Source organism: Pipistrellus hanaki (assembly GCF_964339955.1).
Source record: "Pipistrellus hanaki genome assembly, chromosome: 19".
In the NCBI taxonomy this organism is placed as follows: domain Eukaryota; kingdom Metazoa; phylum Chordata; class Mammalia; order Chiroptera; family Vespertilionidae; genus Pipistrellus; species Pipistrellus hanaki.
In genome coordinates this window covers 23,544,717-23,563,038 of record NC_140521.1, presented here as the reverse complement: position 1 = coordinate 23,563,038, position 18,322 = coordinate 23,544,717, and the positions used below count along the sequence as shown (strand labels likewise).

At 48.0% G+C, this 18,322-nt stretch overlaps 1 protein-coding gene across 1 annotated transcript; it reads right to left on the bottom strand.

Annotated features, from left to right (window-relative positions):
- Nucleotides 1–7,583: 7,583 nt before the first annotated feature.
- On the bottom strand, nucleotides 7,584–14,950 carry HSPA8 (heat shock protein family A (Hsp70) member 8). The gene is made up of 9 exons (XM_084867343.1): nucleotides 14,558–14,950; nucleotides 13,576–13,785; nucleotides 13,057–13,262; nucleotides 12,688–12,840; nucleotides 12,023–12,578; nucleotides 11,618–11,820; nucleotides 11,190–11,388; nucleotides 10,808–11,040; nucleotides 7,584–10,550 (listed from the first exon to the last, which is right to left on the bottom strand). The coding sequence occupies exons 2-9, from the start codon at nucleotides 13,778–13,780 to the stop codon at nucleotides 10,365–10,367; spliced, it is 1,941 nt and encodes a 646-aa protein (XP_084723469.1). The 5' UTR covers nucleotides 13,781–13,785; nucleotides 14,558–14,950; the 3' UTR covers nucleotides 7,584–10,364.
- Nucleotides 14,951–18,322: the final 3,372 nt, after the last annotated feature.

Here is an 18,322-nt window from a genome sequence, read left to right as displayed (position 1 = left end):
GCACGGTTGTCCATTCTCACCATTCTAACCAACAGTTTCCTGGAGATCCCAGCCAAAGCAATAAGGAAAGAAAAAGGAGTAAAAGGTGGAGAGGTGTACAGATTGGAAAGGAAGAGATAAACCATCCTTACTCACAGACAACGATTATTGCTTAAAGAAAAATAATCGTAACTCCACAAAATCATTACTAGAATTAATAAGTGAATTGAGCAAAATCACACAATTCATGGTCAGTATTTAAGTTCAATTGTATTCCTACAAAGTAGAAGCAATTAATAGGAAAGTAAAATTTAAAAAACAGTACTATATACAATAGCACAAAAATGTAATTAGATACCAATATATCAAAAGATGCAAGATTTCTTCATTCTAAACTATAAGACATTGCTGACAGAAATTTTAAAAGACCTAAACAAATGAAGAGGTTTATACTATGTTCATATGTCAACTTTACCCCATTTAGTCTATAGTCATTAAAATCCCAATTATAATTCAAACAGGCTATTTTTTTATTTTTTAGAAATTTAGGTAATTTTTAAAATTTACATGGAAAAGCAAAAGATCTAGAAGATTCAAAACAAACTTAAAAAAAGAAAAACAAAGTTTTAAGACTCATTATAAAGCTATAGTAATCAAACGGAATCAAACACAACCTAGCCAAATATAACTTTCCAGTTATTTATTACTGTGTGACAAATCACCCTAAAATAGTAAATTAAAACGATAATAATAATTTGATTTGCTCTGGAACTGGGAGTTGACAGGTCTCAGCGTCTCTCCTGCAGGGCAGCTGAAGGCTCCTTCGGCGAATGTCAGAGGGCCAGATGGAAGCAGCATGGATTTAATTATCCGAATCTTGGAAGTCACCCAGGGTTACTCACCCCACATTCTCCCCATTTGAAGATAGACCCTGAAGACCGCCCACATTCAAGGGAGAGGAATTCGACTCCATTCCTTGAGGACAGCAGTGTCAGGAAAAATTGTGACTGTGTTTTAAACCACCACACACACCAGACCAGGGAAGGACCTGAGATAGAAATCACTCCTGACCTAAAAGGAAGTGTTTGGAGACAAGAGGGCACCTGATAAAACCGTGGGAAACGCCACGCGGGACCCTGAGCTCCCGGGTCTCCGGAGGAGGTTCTCCGCAATGGCAGGGGGGGGCGCTGAGGAGCTCGGGCCGAGAGCGGACTTCCTTTCCTCCTGGTACGCTTTGGCTTCCGTGGCTCGCTGAGGCCCGTACTTCCTGTGCCTTCTCTCTTTCCCTGCCCGGTCTTTGAGCACGCTGCTCCCAGGGAGAGGGAGCCCTTCCTCTGGACTGTGACCGGCTCCTGAGCCTGCAGGTCAGTCCAGCAGCTGCCTCTGAGGGAAGCCCAGCTCCCTGCATTGCCGCTTCCCAAGGCTCAGCGGGGTCTTGCTGCTGCTGTTCACCGGCCGGTCCGTCTGCCCTTAGCAGAGAAGAGGCAACCCGAAGGCACAAGGCAGGGCTCCGCACTCCTTCTACGCACGGCTCCCCGGAGGACTGATGGATGGCACGGTGAGGGTGTGGGATGTTCTGAGCTACAACAGGACTCCAGCCTCCCAGGGGAGTGGCTGCCAGCTCTCTCCCTTTGTCCCGGGGCCCGGGCCTCACCTCCTGCGCAGGCAACCAGAACGGGGTGGGGCAGACCTGACCCAGCGATTAGCTAGTCCTCGGTGCGAACAGCCAGCCGTGCAATCTGCTCAACCGTAGCCTCCCCTCCAACCTCCCCAAGTCAGCCAGCGTCCCTCCCAGCTCCTCCCCGAGAGCAGATCGACCTGCTTCCCGCTAAAGCTATAGACGCAGGAATAGGAGGGGGAACGGGTCAAGGGTGGAACAATTGGTGGCAACGAGACCACCACATTAAAGCTGCAGACCTTGCCCTGGCCGCCCGGCCCAGGCTGGGGAAGGTTCATGGTTGATACCCATTAAAGAGCTTAATGAAATAATTACAATTCACACCCAGAGCATCAGAGAATCAATCGCGGGAACTCTGGGCCACTCTGGTGGTGCCATCCCGCTGGCCTCACAGTTCAGCACAGCAGGCGGAGCGGCGGAAGCAAATGCAGCGGACAAGAAAGTTGCATTAAAAAGGGGCAATAATAGATTAAAAGCTGCCAGGGTCCTGGCGACTGGCCGTTATCCTTTATTCCCTGCCTCACCCGCCACCGCCCCCCTCGGTGCACTATTAGCCCAGATCGATGGGCTGTCGATCGGCATCACCAGCTCCCCCATTAATGCGAGCTCACAAAGGAAGCCTGGCCCCATGTCCTCACTTCTCTCGCTTCCAAATGACCACATAATGCAGGCGCGGGCAGCCTGTGCCCTGTTAATACACACCATTTGCCGGGATTGGACTAAACATTTCACAGATAAAGATTTCATCAGAGACTTGATGACAGAAATAAACGGCTGCCCACGGGGAAATCACGGCAATAATAGAATTAGGCAGTGCTTGGCAGCCCCGAGGGACGGCGCTGGTGAAGGCAGAGAGGAGCAGGCCGCAGCTGGCGGTCTGTGCGGGACCGCTCCCGGGAAGGGGCCGGTCTCCTCGGCCCCTGGGAAGAACAGGTGCTGGCGTGTGGTCTGGGGCTCGCGGTCTGTGTCTGTGCAGAGCCGGGAGGGTCTGTGTCCCCGGGAATGTGACCGTGTGGGCTGAGCTGTGTCCCCCCTCCCGGGAAAGACAGCGGAAGTACTGGCCCCAGGAGCTCACAATGGCTTCACCTCATTTGAAACAGGGTTTTCGCAGAGGCCGTCATATCTGACAATGAGGTCATTCGGGTGGGCCTCATCCAGCACCACTGGTGTCCTTACAAAAGGGAAATGGCAGAGACAGACGCACAAAGGGAAAGCCACGTGAAAACACGGGGAAGAAGGCGGTCATGTGACTGCAAAGCCGCCTCGGAGCCCAGGAGCAGCTAGCTGAGGCCAGGCACTGGCTCTCAGGTCCCTGGTGCTGTGAGGCAGCGCATTGCTATGGTTTTAAGCTACACAGTCTTTGGTGCTTTGTCATGGTAGTCTTAGGAAATTTTAAAATAATTATGTAATTAATAGTTAATGAATAGTTCATAATAGCCTTTACTGAGCACTTAGGCAGATAAAGAGCTTCACAGATAAGGAAAAGCTAAAGAAGTTAATTACCGCCAAACCAGTATTATATGAAATGCTGAAAGGTATTCTTTAATAAGAGGAAGAAGAAAAAAGATAAAAATTATGATCAACAAATACATATATACCAACAAGTGAATCTAAAGATCAAGTGAATTAAAAATCTGAGGAACAGAATAAGCTGGTGAATATAATAGAATCAGGGGCAAAGAAAGGGAATGGGTTGATAATTATCAGGGGGAAAGGGGTGTGGGGGTGCAGGAAGAGACTGGATTATAGGTCAGGTACAGAGCAAATGCTCCACATATACTGGCTCACTAGGTCCTCAAAACAAATCAAATGGTTGAGTATCATAATCCCATTTCATAAGTAAAGAAACTCAGTTTCAGAAGGAATAATTTAAGGTCACACACCTAGTAAACAGTGGAGTAGACAGAATATGAGAAGCACTAAATCAACAAACAAGAGATTTCTAAATATTTTCTAAATATTTTCAAGTGGTTACTTGCCTGTAGCCTGCTTTCTTTTCAATCCAATCTAAGTTTTTCAACCCCTCGATATAAAACCTGAATCTACTTGGTTTGAGAGATCAGTATCTCAAATGACATAGATAGGAGCAGCGCAAGGGGTGGGGGAAGTGGGGGGATGTTGATCAATGGGTACAAAAGTCCAGCTAAAAGATGAACGAATCACTTCTGGGGATCTAATGTGGAGCACGGTGGTCATGGTTAACGACACTATTATATTCCTAAAAGCTGCTACAACAGCAAATCTTACATGTTTTCACCACAAAAAGGAAATGGCAACTTTGTGAGGTGATGGAGGTGCTAACCAACCCTGCTGTGGTCACCATTCCACAATAGGTAAGTGTATCAAATAAAAACTAAACTTATACAATATTATATATGTCAATTATATGTCAATCAAGCTGAGATAAAGAAGACAACACAGCCATGATCACTCCATTCCTTGAGAGTAAGAATCTTATATCTTGCCGAGACTGGTTTGGCTCAGTGGATAGAGCATCGGCTTGGGGACTGAAGGGTCCCGGGTTCGATTCCAGTCAAGGGCATGTGCCTTGGTTGCGGGCATATCCCCAGTAGGGGGTGTGCAAGAGGCAGCTGATTGATGACTCTCATCGATGTTTCTGGCTCTCTGTCTCTCTCCCTTCCTCTCTGTACAAAATCAATAAAAAATATTAAAAAAAAAAAAAAAAAAAAAAAAGAATCTTATATCTCATCTCACATTCCTATTGTTCCTCCTCCTCCATCTTCCCAATTACCACAGCAGGACATACTCATATCATTTCCATTCCCCCTCTCTCTCTCCCTCCTACTCTCTCCCCCTCCCTCCTCTCTTCTCTCCCCCACCCCCCCACTCTCTTGGAGAAGTCAGCTCTGCAGCCTCTTTCTTTTCTTACCTTAAAAATATCTTCCCACTGAGCTTTATCTTTTTCCCCTCCATGTTTCAAAGTCTGTCTGTGTCCCCTCCACACCACACCTAACAGGTTTGGGAATAAAAGGCAACCCCCCAAGCAGGGCACGTGCTCAGCTCCCTGGGAATGCCTGGAGTGGACGGTGAATGTCTGGGGCTGACTTCCTTCCTCAGTGTTTGCTCTCCTTCCAGTTAGGAAACTTGTGAAGCAAACAAAAAGCACAAAGCTTGGGTGTGGGGCAGGTAGAAGACAGTAAAAGGGGGATAAATGTGATGGAAGGGGTGAACACACAATACAATACAGGGAGGGGCAAAATTAGGTTTACAGTTGTGAGTACATACTCAAAACAGAGTTTATTCTTGTACTGTTATTTTTTAACTAGAGGCCTTGTGCACAAAATTCATGCAGAGGGGGGCTGTCCCCTCAGCCTGGCCTGCACCCCCTTCAACCTGGGACCTCTCGGGGGATGTCAGAGTACCGGCAGTTAGACATCTCTTTTACAATCCTGGACTGCTGGCTCCTAATCGCTCACCTGCCTGCCTGTCTGCCAGGTTGCCCCCAACTGCCCCCTCCCTGCTGGCCTGGTCGCTCCTAACTGCCCCCTTCCCCTCACCAACTTGGTCACCCCTTACTGCCCCCCATCCCGTGCTGACCTGGTCACCCCCAGCTGGCCCCCTCTGCCGGCCTGGTCGCCCCTAAGTGCCCTCCCCTGCCAGCCTAATTGCCCTCAACTGCCCCTTGCCATCTGTCTAGTCACCCTTCACTACCCCCCTGCCAGCCTGGTTACCCCCAACTGCACTTCCCCTCTTCCCCCACCAGCCTGGTTGCCCCTAATTGCCCCCACCCATGCCAGCCTGGTCGCCTCTTACTGACCTCCCTGCCAACCTGATCACCCCCAACTGCCCCCTCTGCTGGTCTGATTACCCCATGCAGCCTGCTTGTTCAGTTGTTTGGTCATCCCTCACTAACCCCCCTGCTGACCTGGTCATAGGCAGCCATCTTCTGAGGGGTTAATTTGCATATTAACTCTTTATTATATAGGATTACTGTATTATTTTCCATACTTATTTTTGCCCCATCTGTATACAGATTACAGATGATGTATTATAAAGTGTACACCTGAAACCCATAATTTTATTAACGAATGTCACCTCATAAATTCAATACAAGTTTGGGAGAAAAAAATAAAAGCATAAACCTTTGTTAAAAAAACAAACAGCTGAGACCGGTTTGGCTCAGTGGATAGAGCGTCGGCCTGCGGACTGAAAGGTCCCAGGTTCGATTCTGGTCAAGGGCATGTACCTTGGTTGTGGGCACATCCCCGGTAAGGGGTGTGCAAGAGGCAGCTGATGGATGATTCTCTCTCATCGATGTTTCTAACTCTCTATCCCTCTCTCTAAAATATCAATAAAATGTATTTAAAAAAACAAAACAAAACACTGGCAACTTTCCCCATCTGCCCTAGTAGCAATTTTATAAATAGCTACTGCCATCTAGTGGACAAGGTGTCCTTACAGTCACATACAGACCTCAAATGAAAATTGTCCCAATTTAATCCTCACCAGTCACTCCATGCTCTCCTAACAAATTCCAAAACACCATTTTTTCACACCATTTTTTTACTATGAAAGCTAAGTCTTAGAACATTGTAGGTACTCAATAAATATTGTTTGAGAAAAGGATTGACGGCATCATTTTAGTTCTTTAAATGACATTTTAAGTACATAAATATTACAGTAGTTAGTAGTAACTTTATTGTACCTTTAAAGATAAAAGTTATTTCTTGCTCTGGCCGGTGTGCACAGTGGTTAGAGTTTCAACCCATGGACCAAAGGGTTGCAGGTTTGATCCTGGCCAGGTCAAGGCTTCTGCAGGAGGCAACCAATCAATGTGTCTTTCTCACCTCTCCTCCCTTCCTTCCCTCCCTCCTTCCACTCTCTAAATAAAAAAAAATAAAAATAAAAAGCAATGGAAAAACATCAAGTGAGGATTAACAAGTTGTTTCCTTAGTAGTTTAAAAGTGTAATGATTACTGTTGGGTAACCCAAGCTACAATATGAAAAATACATTTGAAAGTCAGCCATGTTGCCGAAACCGGTGTGGCTCAATGGATAGAGAGGCAGCCTGCGGACTAAAAGGTCCCAGGTTCGATTCCCGTCAAGGGCATGTACCTTGCTCGGGGGCACATCTCCAGTAGGGGTTGTGCAAGAGGCAGCCGATGGATGATTCTCTCTCATTGATGTTTCTAACTGTCCCTCTCTCTTCCTCTCTGTAAAAAATCAATAAAATATATATTTTTTAAAGTCTTTATAAAAAAAAAAAGTCAGCCATGTTATTGCTCATTCAGCTGAAACCAGCCTGTAACTGGGCGTGAAGGCCGAGGGCACGCAAGTTTTTGCTCCCTCTTCCCAACCCAGTAGCCCTGTGCAAATTCAGAACCAGGCACCTAGGCCACACATTCCCTTACAACCACCGCCTTACAAGAATTCATGCAAAAGTAACATTGTTCTTGCCACCTTCCATACTTATGCACACAGAGCTAGACTATCCAGCTGATCTTCCCATGGAAGATGGTTAGAATCGAAAGTGGAAGCCATTTGCTGACACTAACCTGAATGGAAAATGGTAGACATTGGTGTTCCTATGGCCACCTTCTCTGCGTCTTTTAAGCTTTCTCCGGTGAACAACTTATATACCGTATTTCCCAGCCTATAAGATGATCCCCTAATTTTACAGTTAGAACAGGTGTAGGCCTATATTTGCTGTATAAGACTATCCCCCCACTTCAAAGAAAAGACTTACCTTGCCATCAAGATCTGCAGGTAATTTTTGTGCAATTTTGGTCTTTTGCCCCCGATTTTCGGTTGAGTTTTTTTCGTTTCAAAAGTCGTCTTACACGCCGAGAAATACAGTAATAATCTCTCCAGGGTCTGCCCACAATCATCGGCTATCTTGTACACTGTAATGTCACTGTTGGGGTCTTTTTTTATATATATATTTTGATTTTTTTTTTTTTACAGAGAAAAAGGAGATAGACAGCTAGATGAGAAACATGAATCAGCTGCCTCCTACACAGCTCCTACTGGAGATGTGTCCACAACCAAGGTACATGCCCTTGACTGGAATCGAACCTAGGACCTTTCAGTCCGCAGGCTGACACTCTATCCACTGAGCAAACCAGTTAGAGATGTAATGTCACTTTGTAATTGTCCGTAATTCATCTTGTGCCCGTCAGTCTCTCCTGCTACCCTGTAGGCACTTACGACTGGAACTGATCTTCACTAGCTTTGTGTCTATTCCCCCAAACAGGCTCAGCCGCCACAGAAGCCCGATTAAAGGAAAACAAAGCTCTTTTGAATCACTTGTATCCTCAAAACCCAGCTGCTTAGCTGTCTGCTTGCAAAGGTAAGTCTGTAATTGTGAATCCCAAGGTACTGGGAAAGTGTAAAAGTGAACTCAGTCTGGCTAAGGTCACAGTTCAGGGCACATACCAAGCCAGGATGCAGGCTTGAGCCCCAGCAGGGGGCATGCAGGAGGCAGCCAATCCGATTCTTAGCATTGACATTTCTATTCTCTCTGTCTCCCTTCCTCTCTGAAATCAATAAAAACATAAAAAATGAACTCACAAATGCTGAGACTAAGTTAAGTACATAATTGCATGTATATACTTCACTTTTCCCCCCAGTAAGCATGAAGCCCGAATAAAAATACAGGTTTTGGAGTAAAGTTCTGTATTGAGATGAGCTGGGCACTTTTATAAACTACACTACTGTGCAGGGACAAACATGTTTTTGTTTTTAAACCTTTAAATATAATCTTTAATAAAAAAAGGGGGGGTCATAATGGATGAGGAAGTGGCAACATGCTTTTTTACGAGCCCTACATCTCTGACTATACCCATCTCAGCTCATTTTTGGCTCTTCATATGAGCGTCTTGAGAGTATTAGTTCATCAGCATAGTAAGGCAACAGCTATTAAAATAATTTACCTATGCCAAAACTGTTTGGCTCAGTGGATAGAGAATCGGCCTGTGGACTGAAGGGTCCCGGGTTCAATTCCGGTCAAGGGCATGTACCTTGGTTGCGAGCACATCCCCAGTAGGGGGTGTGCAAGAGGCAGCTAGCTGATCGATGACTCTCATTGATGTTTGTCTCTCTCGTTTCCTCTGTAAAAAATCAATATAAAAAATAATTTCCCTAATATAGTCAAAGGCTTTTCATTTACATAATTACAAGCAAGTTAATTACCAAAGGACACATATAGCTATTTTTATGTTTTTCTAACAAAAATGTTTGAAGTTTTTTAAGGAACCTCAATGCCTTAATCTCCTCCCCCAGGGTAACTGGTTAACTCCTCTCAGCAGCTGTGTACTCGTCTTATTTGGATTAACTAGTAATTTCCACCCTCCTCCCCAGCCCTTTTCTACTCCAGGATTACCAATGTGTTTCCTCCTGTCCACATGAAGGAAACTGCCATTTTTCTCTCCCACTTGTTTCACAGATGCAACAGCAGCTTTTACGAATGGCAAGCAGCCTCTTGGTTATGCTCACTGAACTAGGCTAATGGTGAGAATTATGGTTATTGGGTTAGATCAGATTATAGCCTATAAAACTTGTTTTACATTTTACCCAAGAACTGTAAGAGGAGCAGATAGGTGGGTTACTCAACTAGAACCTTGCTTGTGACGCCTAAACTTCTAAACTGACCACCTGAGTGGGCACCACCAGACCATGAATAACAAGTATCACCTTGTTCAGGCTCGAGTAAATGGAGGTCCATCTGGACAGATTCACAGAAACTTTGCTAACATACAACTCAGTGAATAAAAAACCATGAAGGCTTCTGCTCCTAAGCAGGATTGTCCACTGTAAACTAATTCGACTCCGACTCCTCCTCTCAGCCTATGAACTTGAGTGTTAGGCCGACTGATCAAAACCTATTAGCTACTCAACACCTTTCCAAGTTAGATTCCAAGGTGAGAAGACTTACCACAGCCAGCTTAGCCCTTGACTAAGAAAAACCAGTAAAACCTGCCCCGAGCAGGGTTTCTGGTGGGAGAACCCCTTTTTACTACCCAGGTTCAGAATTAACATTGAACTTCCACTCAGGCACAAATGACCATGTGTCTGCTCAAACTGGCTGTCCTCAAAACTTCAAAATTTCCTGGGGCGGTGAACACACAACATGCAGGTGGTATTATCCACCTGAACCTGTTTTAAGTTTTATATTAACCATTTGTCACTCCCAAAAAATTAAAAGTGGGAAAACCTTTAGGAATTGTTCAGTGTTCAATTTTATTCCAACTTTGAATTCCAATTTTATTCACTTTTTAACACTCATTTCCCAAGAACTTAATCCTGAAAGGAATTACCATATTTTTGTGTTGACAGCACCATTTACTAAATGAGGCCAAAACTCAAAGTTCTCCCCATTTCATTTAAACCTTCCTTAGGAATTTAACCAGAGTAATCTATACTTACCCCAGGTACTGTGTATAAATACTTCGGCCAGAGGGAAATCACACCCTAGAAGTGAGTGCTGCCTTTATAAAACATGAGCCAGGCAGTTGTATGTTGCCAATTTTAAATAGTTTTATTTAAGACATCGCATTTTCCACTTTACAATACAGTTATAAAGTGCATTATGTTTCCTTTCCCTGTGCACAGTCCGTATTCAAGTATCAAGAATGCCCAGTTATTTACTATAGCAGCTTAACTTTTAAAACTGCCAAGGAATTTACTACAAATTTGGGTCCTTCAATATTTTGTGTGGAACAATGCTAGATCTATGCTCAAAGCTGGCTTAGTCAACCTCTTCAATGGTGGGCCCAGAGGAGGCACCGCCAGAGGGAGGCGCTCCGCCACCGGGGAAGCCCCCAGGCATTCCTCCTGGCATGCCCCCTGCACTCTGGTACAGCTTGGTAATGATGGGGTTGCAGACCTTTTCCAACTCTTTCTGCTGGTGTTCAAATTCTTCCTTTTCTGCAGTCTGGGAAAAGGAGAACAAGATATTTTACCATCAAAACTTAAGGAACCTTTATGCACCCAATGCAATCTGATAAGCTACCAGATACAGAAGCCTGCCATCACTCAATCTCAGGCCACTCAGACATCCAAGGAAGGAAGCTAGTTGCCAACACAACTGAATTCTGGTGGAAACCGCGAATGTTTGGACCATTCATCATTGTGACCTCTCTGAATTTACTGAAGCTCTAGGCCCACCCACAGTTTCAAAAAACTACATACCTGGTTCTTATCAAGCCAGTTAATGATTTCATTGCACTTGTCAAGAATCTTCTGTTTGTCCTCATCATTGATCTTGCCTTGAAGTTTCTCATCCTCAACAGTTGCTTTCATGTTGAATGCATAGGATTCAAGTGAATTCTTGGAAGACACCTTGTCCCGCTGCTTCTCATCTTCTGCCTTGTACTTCTCAGCTTCTTGGACCATGCGCTCAATGTCTTCCTTGCTCAGACGACCTGTGGCATTTGGACATGGTCTCCATTTGAAAACTAGTCTACAATCCCCATCTGACTAAATATGCCCTCCCGCTGAACACTGCATATCCCTAATATTGAATTGCAAGTCCAGGTGGCTTTGACACACTCAACATTGTGGTTTAACTTACCCTTGTCGTTGGTGATGGTAATCTTGTTCTCCTTTCCTGTACTCTTATCCACAGCAGAGACGTTGAGGATGCCGTTGGCATCAATATCAAAAGTGACTTCAATCTGAGGAACACCACGAGGTGCAGGAGGTATGCCTGTGAGCTCAAACTTGCCAAGCAGGTTGTTGTCCTTGGTCATGGCACGCTCACCTTCATAAACCTTGGTAGGAAATAGAAATTATTAGAAAATTACTAACTTTCTATGTCATTTCCAAGTATAACTTCAATTAGGAAAGACTGGCCCGCTCAGACATCCAAGGAAGGAATTGGCCAACACAAGATTTCTGGTGGAAACTACGAATGGTTTTGGAATCCATCATCACAGCGGGCCCACTCATCCCCCACCCCACCCACCCTTATACCCAGGGCGAGGTAAGAGGGACACACACCTGGATGAGCACGCCCGGCTGGTTGTCGGAGTAGGTGGTGAAGGTCTGTGTCTGCTTGGTGGGGATGGTGGTGTTGCGCTTGATCAGGACCGTCATGACGCCGCCAGCCGTCTCAATGCCGAGGGAGAGAGGGGTGACATCCAACAGCAGCAGATCTTGAACATTCTCAGATTTGTCTCCGGAGAGAATGGCTGCCTGGACAGCTAGGTTAAAAAGTAGTTAGTTTTAAAAAAGTGCTGCACAATTCATTTCCCCATTAACTAATCCCTCTATCGCTCAGACATCCAAGGAAGTTAGGCTATCATTAGCGAAGCTTTTAGTGGAAACTACGAATGTTTAAAAATCCTTCATCACAGCGAGTCAGTTTGAGCTATTAGAACTGTTCAACTGGGATAGCTGGATTACCTGCACCGTAAGCGACAGCCTCATCAGGGTTGATGCTCTTATTCAACTCCTTTCCATTGAAGAAGTCCTGGAGGAGTTTCTGAATCTTGGGGATACGAGTAGAGCCACCCACCAGGACAATATCATGGATCTGGGACTTGTCAAGCTTGGCATCCCGAAGGGCTTTCTCTACAGGGTCCAGGGTGCCACGGAAAAGGTCAGCATTCAATTCTTCAAATCGGGCACGTGTGATAGAGGTATAGAAGTCGATTCCTTCATAGAGTGAATCAATCTCAATACTGGCCTGGGTGCTGGAAGAGAGGGTACGCTTAGCGCGTTCACAAGCAGTACGAAGGCGACGGACAGCCCTCTTGTTCTCACTGATATCCTTCTTGTGCTTGCGTTTGAACTCGGCAATGAAATGGTTGACCATTCGGTTGTCGAAGTCTTCTCCACCTAAGTGGGTGTCCCCAGCTGTAGATTTGACCTCAAAGATGCCATCTTCAATTGTGAGGATTGACACATCAAAGGTGCCACCTCCCAAGTCAAAGATCAGCACGTTTCTTTCAGCTCCAACCTGTCATTAGAAGACATTGTTACCTATATTTCTGCTGCGTCTCAACTTTTTATTAAGGTTCAAATTTAACGTTAAAGTAATGCAGATATGCAGCACAAATGGTACACACCTTTTTGTCTAGACCGTAAGCAATAGCAGCGGCAGTTGGCTCATTGATGATTCTAAGTACATTGAGACCAGCAATAGTTCCAGCATCTTTGGTGGCCTGACGCTGAGAGTCATTGAAGTAAGCAGGAACTGTGACAACAGCATTGGTAACAGTCTAATAGGAAAAAACAAAGGCCATTAGTTCATACACACTGATAGTCCTGTGATCACCTCCTCAGGCATGCACACAAAATAAGAGCAAATTACACAAGACATTCTAGTGAAATAATAACTAATGCAGTTTCTGTATATTCTTGGTCAGTCAAAACTCAAGTCATCCACCCAGAGAACCCAAGTATCTGGTGTTCCATCTCCACACGGCGCTACTCACCTTGCCAAGGTAGGCTTCCGCAATTTCCTTCATCTTTGTCAAAACCATGGATGACACCTCCTCTGGATAAAAGCTTTTTGTCTCTCCCTTGTATTCCACTTGGACCTTAGGCCTGCCAGCATCATTCACCACCATGAAAGGCCAGTGCTTCATGTCAGACTGCACAACTGCATCATCAAACCTACGTCCAATCAAGCGCTTGGCATCTGCAAAGATTTGAAATGCAAAACCAAATTAACCTCTTTATACTTTCCCAAACATCCTAGGCTCTCGTCTACTGAAAATCTGATGTCTAGGAGCCCACGTTCATAATTATTCCAACTTTTATATGGCCAAAAAATTGTTGTTTTCCTTGAGATGCCGATACCTCAAAATTTCGGCCCGAGGAGCCATAAACTGCTGCTCACATCTATTTAAGCTTTTTAAATGACTTTTCCAATTCTTAAAGCTTTCCACCCCCCATAATAGGTGTCTCTGCCCAGCTTGATTCCTGCTATGTTTTTAATGCTAGAGACTTACCAAAGACCGTGTTGGTAGGATTCATTGCTACTTGATTCTTTGCAGCATCACCGATCAATCGTTCAGTGTCAGTAAAGGCAACATAACTCGGGGTGGTTCGGTTTCCCTGATCGTTGGCAATTATTTCCACTTTTCCATGCTGGAATACACCCACACATGAGTAGGTGGTGCCAAGATCAATGCCAACTGCAGGTCCCTTCGACATGGTTGCTGGAAAAAATGTTTAAGCTTTTAGAAATGCTTCCTTCGTTAAATGGGAAGTCAGGCTATTAGGTATGACCACTTTATATTTTTATTCCTGAATTAATAAGAATAGAATGAATTTTGAGAACCATTGATCAGCTCGCCTCACACTGGGGCTCGACCCCACAACCCAGAGCACGTGGCTTGACCGGAATCGAATGACCTGGTTCCTAGGTCGGGTGGGCCCGGCACAGGTACGACCCCTCAGCGCTGCCGGCGGGAACATTTGGAAGGCTTACTAAAGCCCCTGCAGCCAGGGCCTGTGCCCGCCTCCGGCTGGAGAAAACGCCGGCTGGGAAAGCCTGCGCCACTGGCGACCACGTGGTCTCAGGCCGGATCCGGACTCTACTCCCCTTCTCCGCTTCCGCACCACGCGGCCCTGCCGCGCCCCGGGGCCCCCTCCCCCGCCTTGGGCGCCCGCCAGCAATGGCTGCCAGGGAACCCGGGTGAACCTGCCCAGCCCGGCAGCCGGGAGACGCAGGGCGGCTGGACGGCGCTCCACTTTCACTTCCACTTCCGCGCCCGAACCCTTCCCCTTTCATGCGCGCGGGCGGGACACCGCCTGCTCCCCCGGACGGCCGCCCCGCGCCCGCTTCTCCGCCCGCGCCCCGCGCCCGCGCCCCCGGCCCGCTCCTCCGCCCGCGCCCGCGCCCGCGCCCGCTCGGAGCCCGGCGAGGGGCGCACGCCGCCCCTCACTTCTCGGAGGAGCTCCCGAGGGCTGGAGGCCCCGAGGCCTTACCTGGTGTGTGCGTCCGGCTGGCACAGACCGACCAGAGCTGGTGTCCCCGCGTTCAATGAGGCCGGGTTCCGCCGCCACCCTGCCTCTTATACCCTCCCTCAGAACCTTCCAGAAGGGGCCCGCCCTGCCCGCTGCCCATCAAGGCTTCTCGACCAATGGGCGCGCGACCGCTCCTACAAGCCCCAATGAGCGCGCTGGCCCCGCCCCGGGCCGCGCCCCTTCGCCCCGCCTCGCGATGACGCACTCTCCGCAGCGTTCTGGAACTTTCATTCTCGCCCCCGCGCTCGGAACGGCCCCGGGGAGCGGGCGGGGAAGATAGAGGCGGGGCCAAAGCCCGCGCGCGGGAGCCCTCGTCACCCGGGAAGGGCGTCCGCTTCTGCGCATGCGCCCCGGAGCGCGGGCGGGCGGGGGGGGCGGGCGCACTTGGCGCCGACCAATGGCGGCCGCGCTGGCCGCGCCCTGCAGCCGCCCCGGGAGGAGCGCGGGACGCGGAGGCGCCGGGAGGAGACGGAAGTGGGGCCAGGACAAAATGGCCGCGGCTGTCCCCTCCCCCACGGCCTGCCCCTCCCCCACGGCCTGCCCTCCCCCAGGGCCCCCTCAGGTGCGCGAACCCCCAGACCTCCCAGGGTCCTCGGACCCCGCTTCGCCACGGCCTGCCTTCGGGCTGGGGCTGGCCGCAAGGCGCGGGCGCCGGTGCCGGCCGGGGCGCCGCTCGGTGACTTCTCGGGCACCCAGGCCTGCGGTTTGGGGCGCCGCCTGCGCAGGGGGCCGGCTAGCCAGGCGGCCCGGCGCCCTCGCTTCCCGGCGGCAGTCCGAGGCCGAGCCCCACCGCAGGGTTTGAGGGGCCTCGCGGGTCGCGCCCGCCCAGTCCGGATCCTGGCCCGGACCCCCGAGTCCTCCCCCCCCCCCCCCCCCCCGCCCCGGGAACGTTCGCGGCCGGGCCAGCCCCTCCCCCCGCGCCGGGCCCGCGCTTCGGGGTGGAAACGTGCCGGAGGGGTGGGGGACTCCGCGGGCGGGGGCCTGGCTCTTAAGCGGACACCGAGGGCGCGGCGGGGGCGGGGGCGGGAGCGGCCCGGGGTCCCCCGTTTGCTTCCGGCCGAGCGCTGGCGGCGCCCTCCGCTCTAGAGGTTAAACGTGCACCTTGTTGGACAAGATGATGCTCCGTTTGCTTCCTCACTCACTCAAACAGCTTCTGAGAGCGCCCCGGGGTTCACTGTGCGGGGAGGGGAGCGTCCCGGGGTTCACTGTGCGGGGAGGGGAGCGCCCCGGGGTTCACTGTGCGGGGAGGGGAGCGCCCCGGGGTTCACTGTGCGGGGAGGGGAGGGAGTGCCCCGGGGTTCACTGTACGGGGGGGGGAGGGAGTGCCCCGGGGGGTTCACTGTGGGGGGGGCGCCCCGGGGTTCACTGTGCGGTGGGGGGGGGGCGCCCCGGGGTTCACTGTGCTGGGGGAGGGCGGAGCTCCCCGGGGTTCACTGTGCTGGGGGAGGCGGAGGAGAGCAGGAGAGCGCCCTGGGGTTCACTTTTTGGTTAGTCCTCTGATAGCTACAGGGGTTCACTGTGCTGGGGGGGGGTGGGGGGGGGGGGAGGAGAGCTCCCCGGGGTGTCTCCAGCAGGACCTGGCACCTTGCCTTGTGAGAGAAAGGTTGTTGGCATGTTTGTGACTGAAATCAATAAGTAACAGATATATTCCGTCTGAGTTCTGTTCTCCAGTTGGCAGACAGCTAATAATCAAATTCCCAGTGTAGGTTGTATGAGCTTCAGTCTCCTACAGTATCACCTTTAGTTATTTATTTTTTAATTGCAGATACAGATCCATCTGTAATAAATATTTGTTTTTGTGATCACAGTCCCGATTACAAGGCAACTTAGATGTTAAGATTGAAATATAAACGGCTTAACAGAAATGAGGCAAAATTAGTGTGTTTTTGCAACAGTGATTCTGAAATTGTTTTTATACAGTCTAATAACAAAGGCATCAGCTTCATTTTTTTCAGTTTTAAGTTCAGTTTATATATTTTATTGAAATGGTTATTCTCTAAACATTCATATCATTCTGTCTGTATCTTCTTCCGGGCATTTTTTCTTCTAACGTTTAGTGATTGTATCCTTTGTTTCATATTCAAGCATCAAATTTATCTGACTTGCAAAATTAATGGAATGTGATTTGAAAACAGTAACAGTTCAAACTTTATCTTAAGCCTGGAACCTGTTATATCTGAACTCAAAGACTTGACTCAAAGAGGAAGTGCACTACCATTACTAAGATCTCATCACCTTCTCTCAGAATCTCCAAGCCCTAGAATTTCTCAGATTTTAGGTAATTATCAGTTTTGTGACTTCTTTTGTAGATTTCCAGTGTGTTGATTTCCAAAAGAATCTGGATTATTTAACTGGTATTTAGTCCTCTGATAGCTACAGGTTTAAATAACCTAAACGTCCTTTTCAAGCAAAGGGGCCTAAGTCCTACTTCCCAAGGCATGGCCCTGGTGTTAGCAGAATTGCTAACGATGCAGAGTCCGCAGGCCCTTGTTTGGCTCAGGTTCTCTGGGAAAGAGAATTCCCAGTATTGCCCAGCAGAAATGATAAGTTGCTGGATACCACTACAAGAGGAATGAATAAGGAAAGTGGGGGACTTTTTATCTTACAATGAGGCGATGTTAGTACAAGAAACATTCCAAATTTGCTAGCCCTTTTATTTTTTTGTTTTTTTAAATATACTTTATTGATTTTTTACAGAAAGGAAGAGAGAGGGATAGAGAGTTGGAAACATCGAGAGAGAAACATAGATCAGTTGCCTCTTGCACCTCCCTACTGGGGATGTGCCTGCAACCAAGATACATGCCCTTGACCGGAATCGAACCTGGGACCTTTCAGTTCTTAGGCTGATACTCTATCCACTGAGCCAAACTGGTTTTGGCAATAGCCCTTTTAAATTAAACTAACATCAGCCATTCTTTATACTACTTCCTCAATGTCTCTTACTTCTCAATTTATTAAGAGTAAGAAACTCAGATGAAAACTTGCACCCAAAGTAAACCCCTATTTCTTTCTCTTTCTTTTTTTTCTTTTTGGTTAATGCTCACATGAGAATATTTTTCGGTTGATTTTTAGAGAGAGTAGGAGGGCAGAAGGGGAGAGAGAGAGAGAAATGTCCTTGTGTCACATTGGTTGCCATGCCTGGGGCTGGTGATCGAAACTGCAACCCAGGCATATGCCCTTGGCCAGGAATGAAACCTGTTACCCTTTGGTGTGTAGGCCAATGCTCTAACCACCAAGAAACCCCTATTTTTTTTTAATTTACTTATTTTTTTAATTCTTACCAGAGGATATTTTTCCATTGATGTTTAGAGAGTGGAAGGAAGGGGTAGAGGCAGAGAGAAGGAAGCATTGATGTGAAAGAGACACCAATTAGTTGCCTCCTGCACACACTCCAGCTGGGGCTGCGGATGGAGCCTGTAAGGGAGGTACATGCCCTTGACTAATCAAATCTAAGACCCTTCAGTCTTTGGGTCAACACTCTAACTGACCCAAACCGGTTAGGGCCTAAGGATATTCTTTAGAGTGAAAGGGAAGGAGGAGGGGGAGAGAGAAAAACATGGATGTGAGAGACACATTCATTGGTTGCGTCCTGCATGCGCTCCAACCAGGGTTGGGGATTGAACTTGCAACCGAGGTATGTACCTTTGGCCAGGAACTGAACCGTCAACCCTTAGATCAGGGGCTGATGCTCTAACCATTGAGCTACTGGCCAAGGCCAAACCCCTA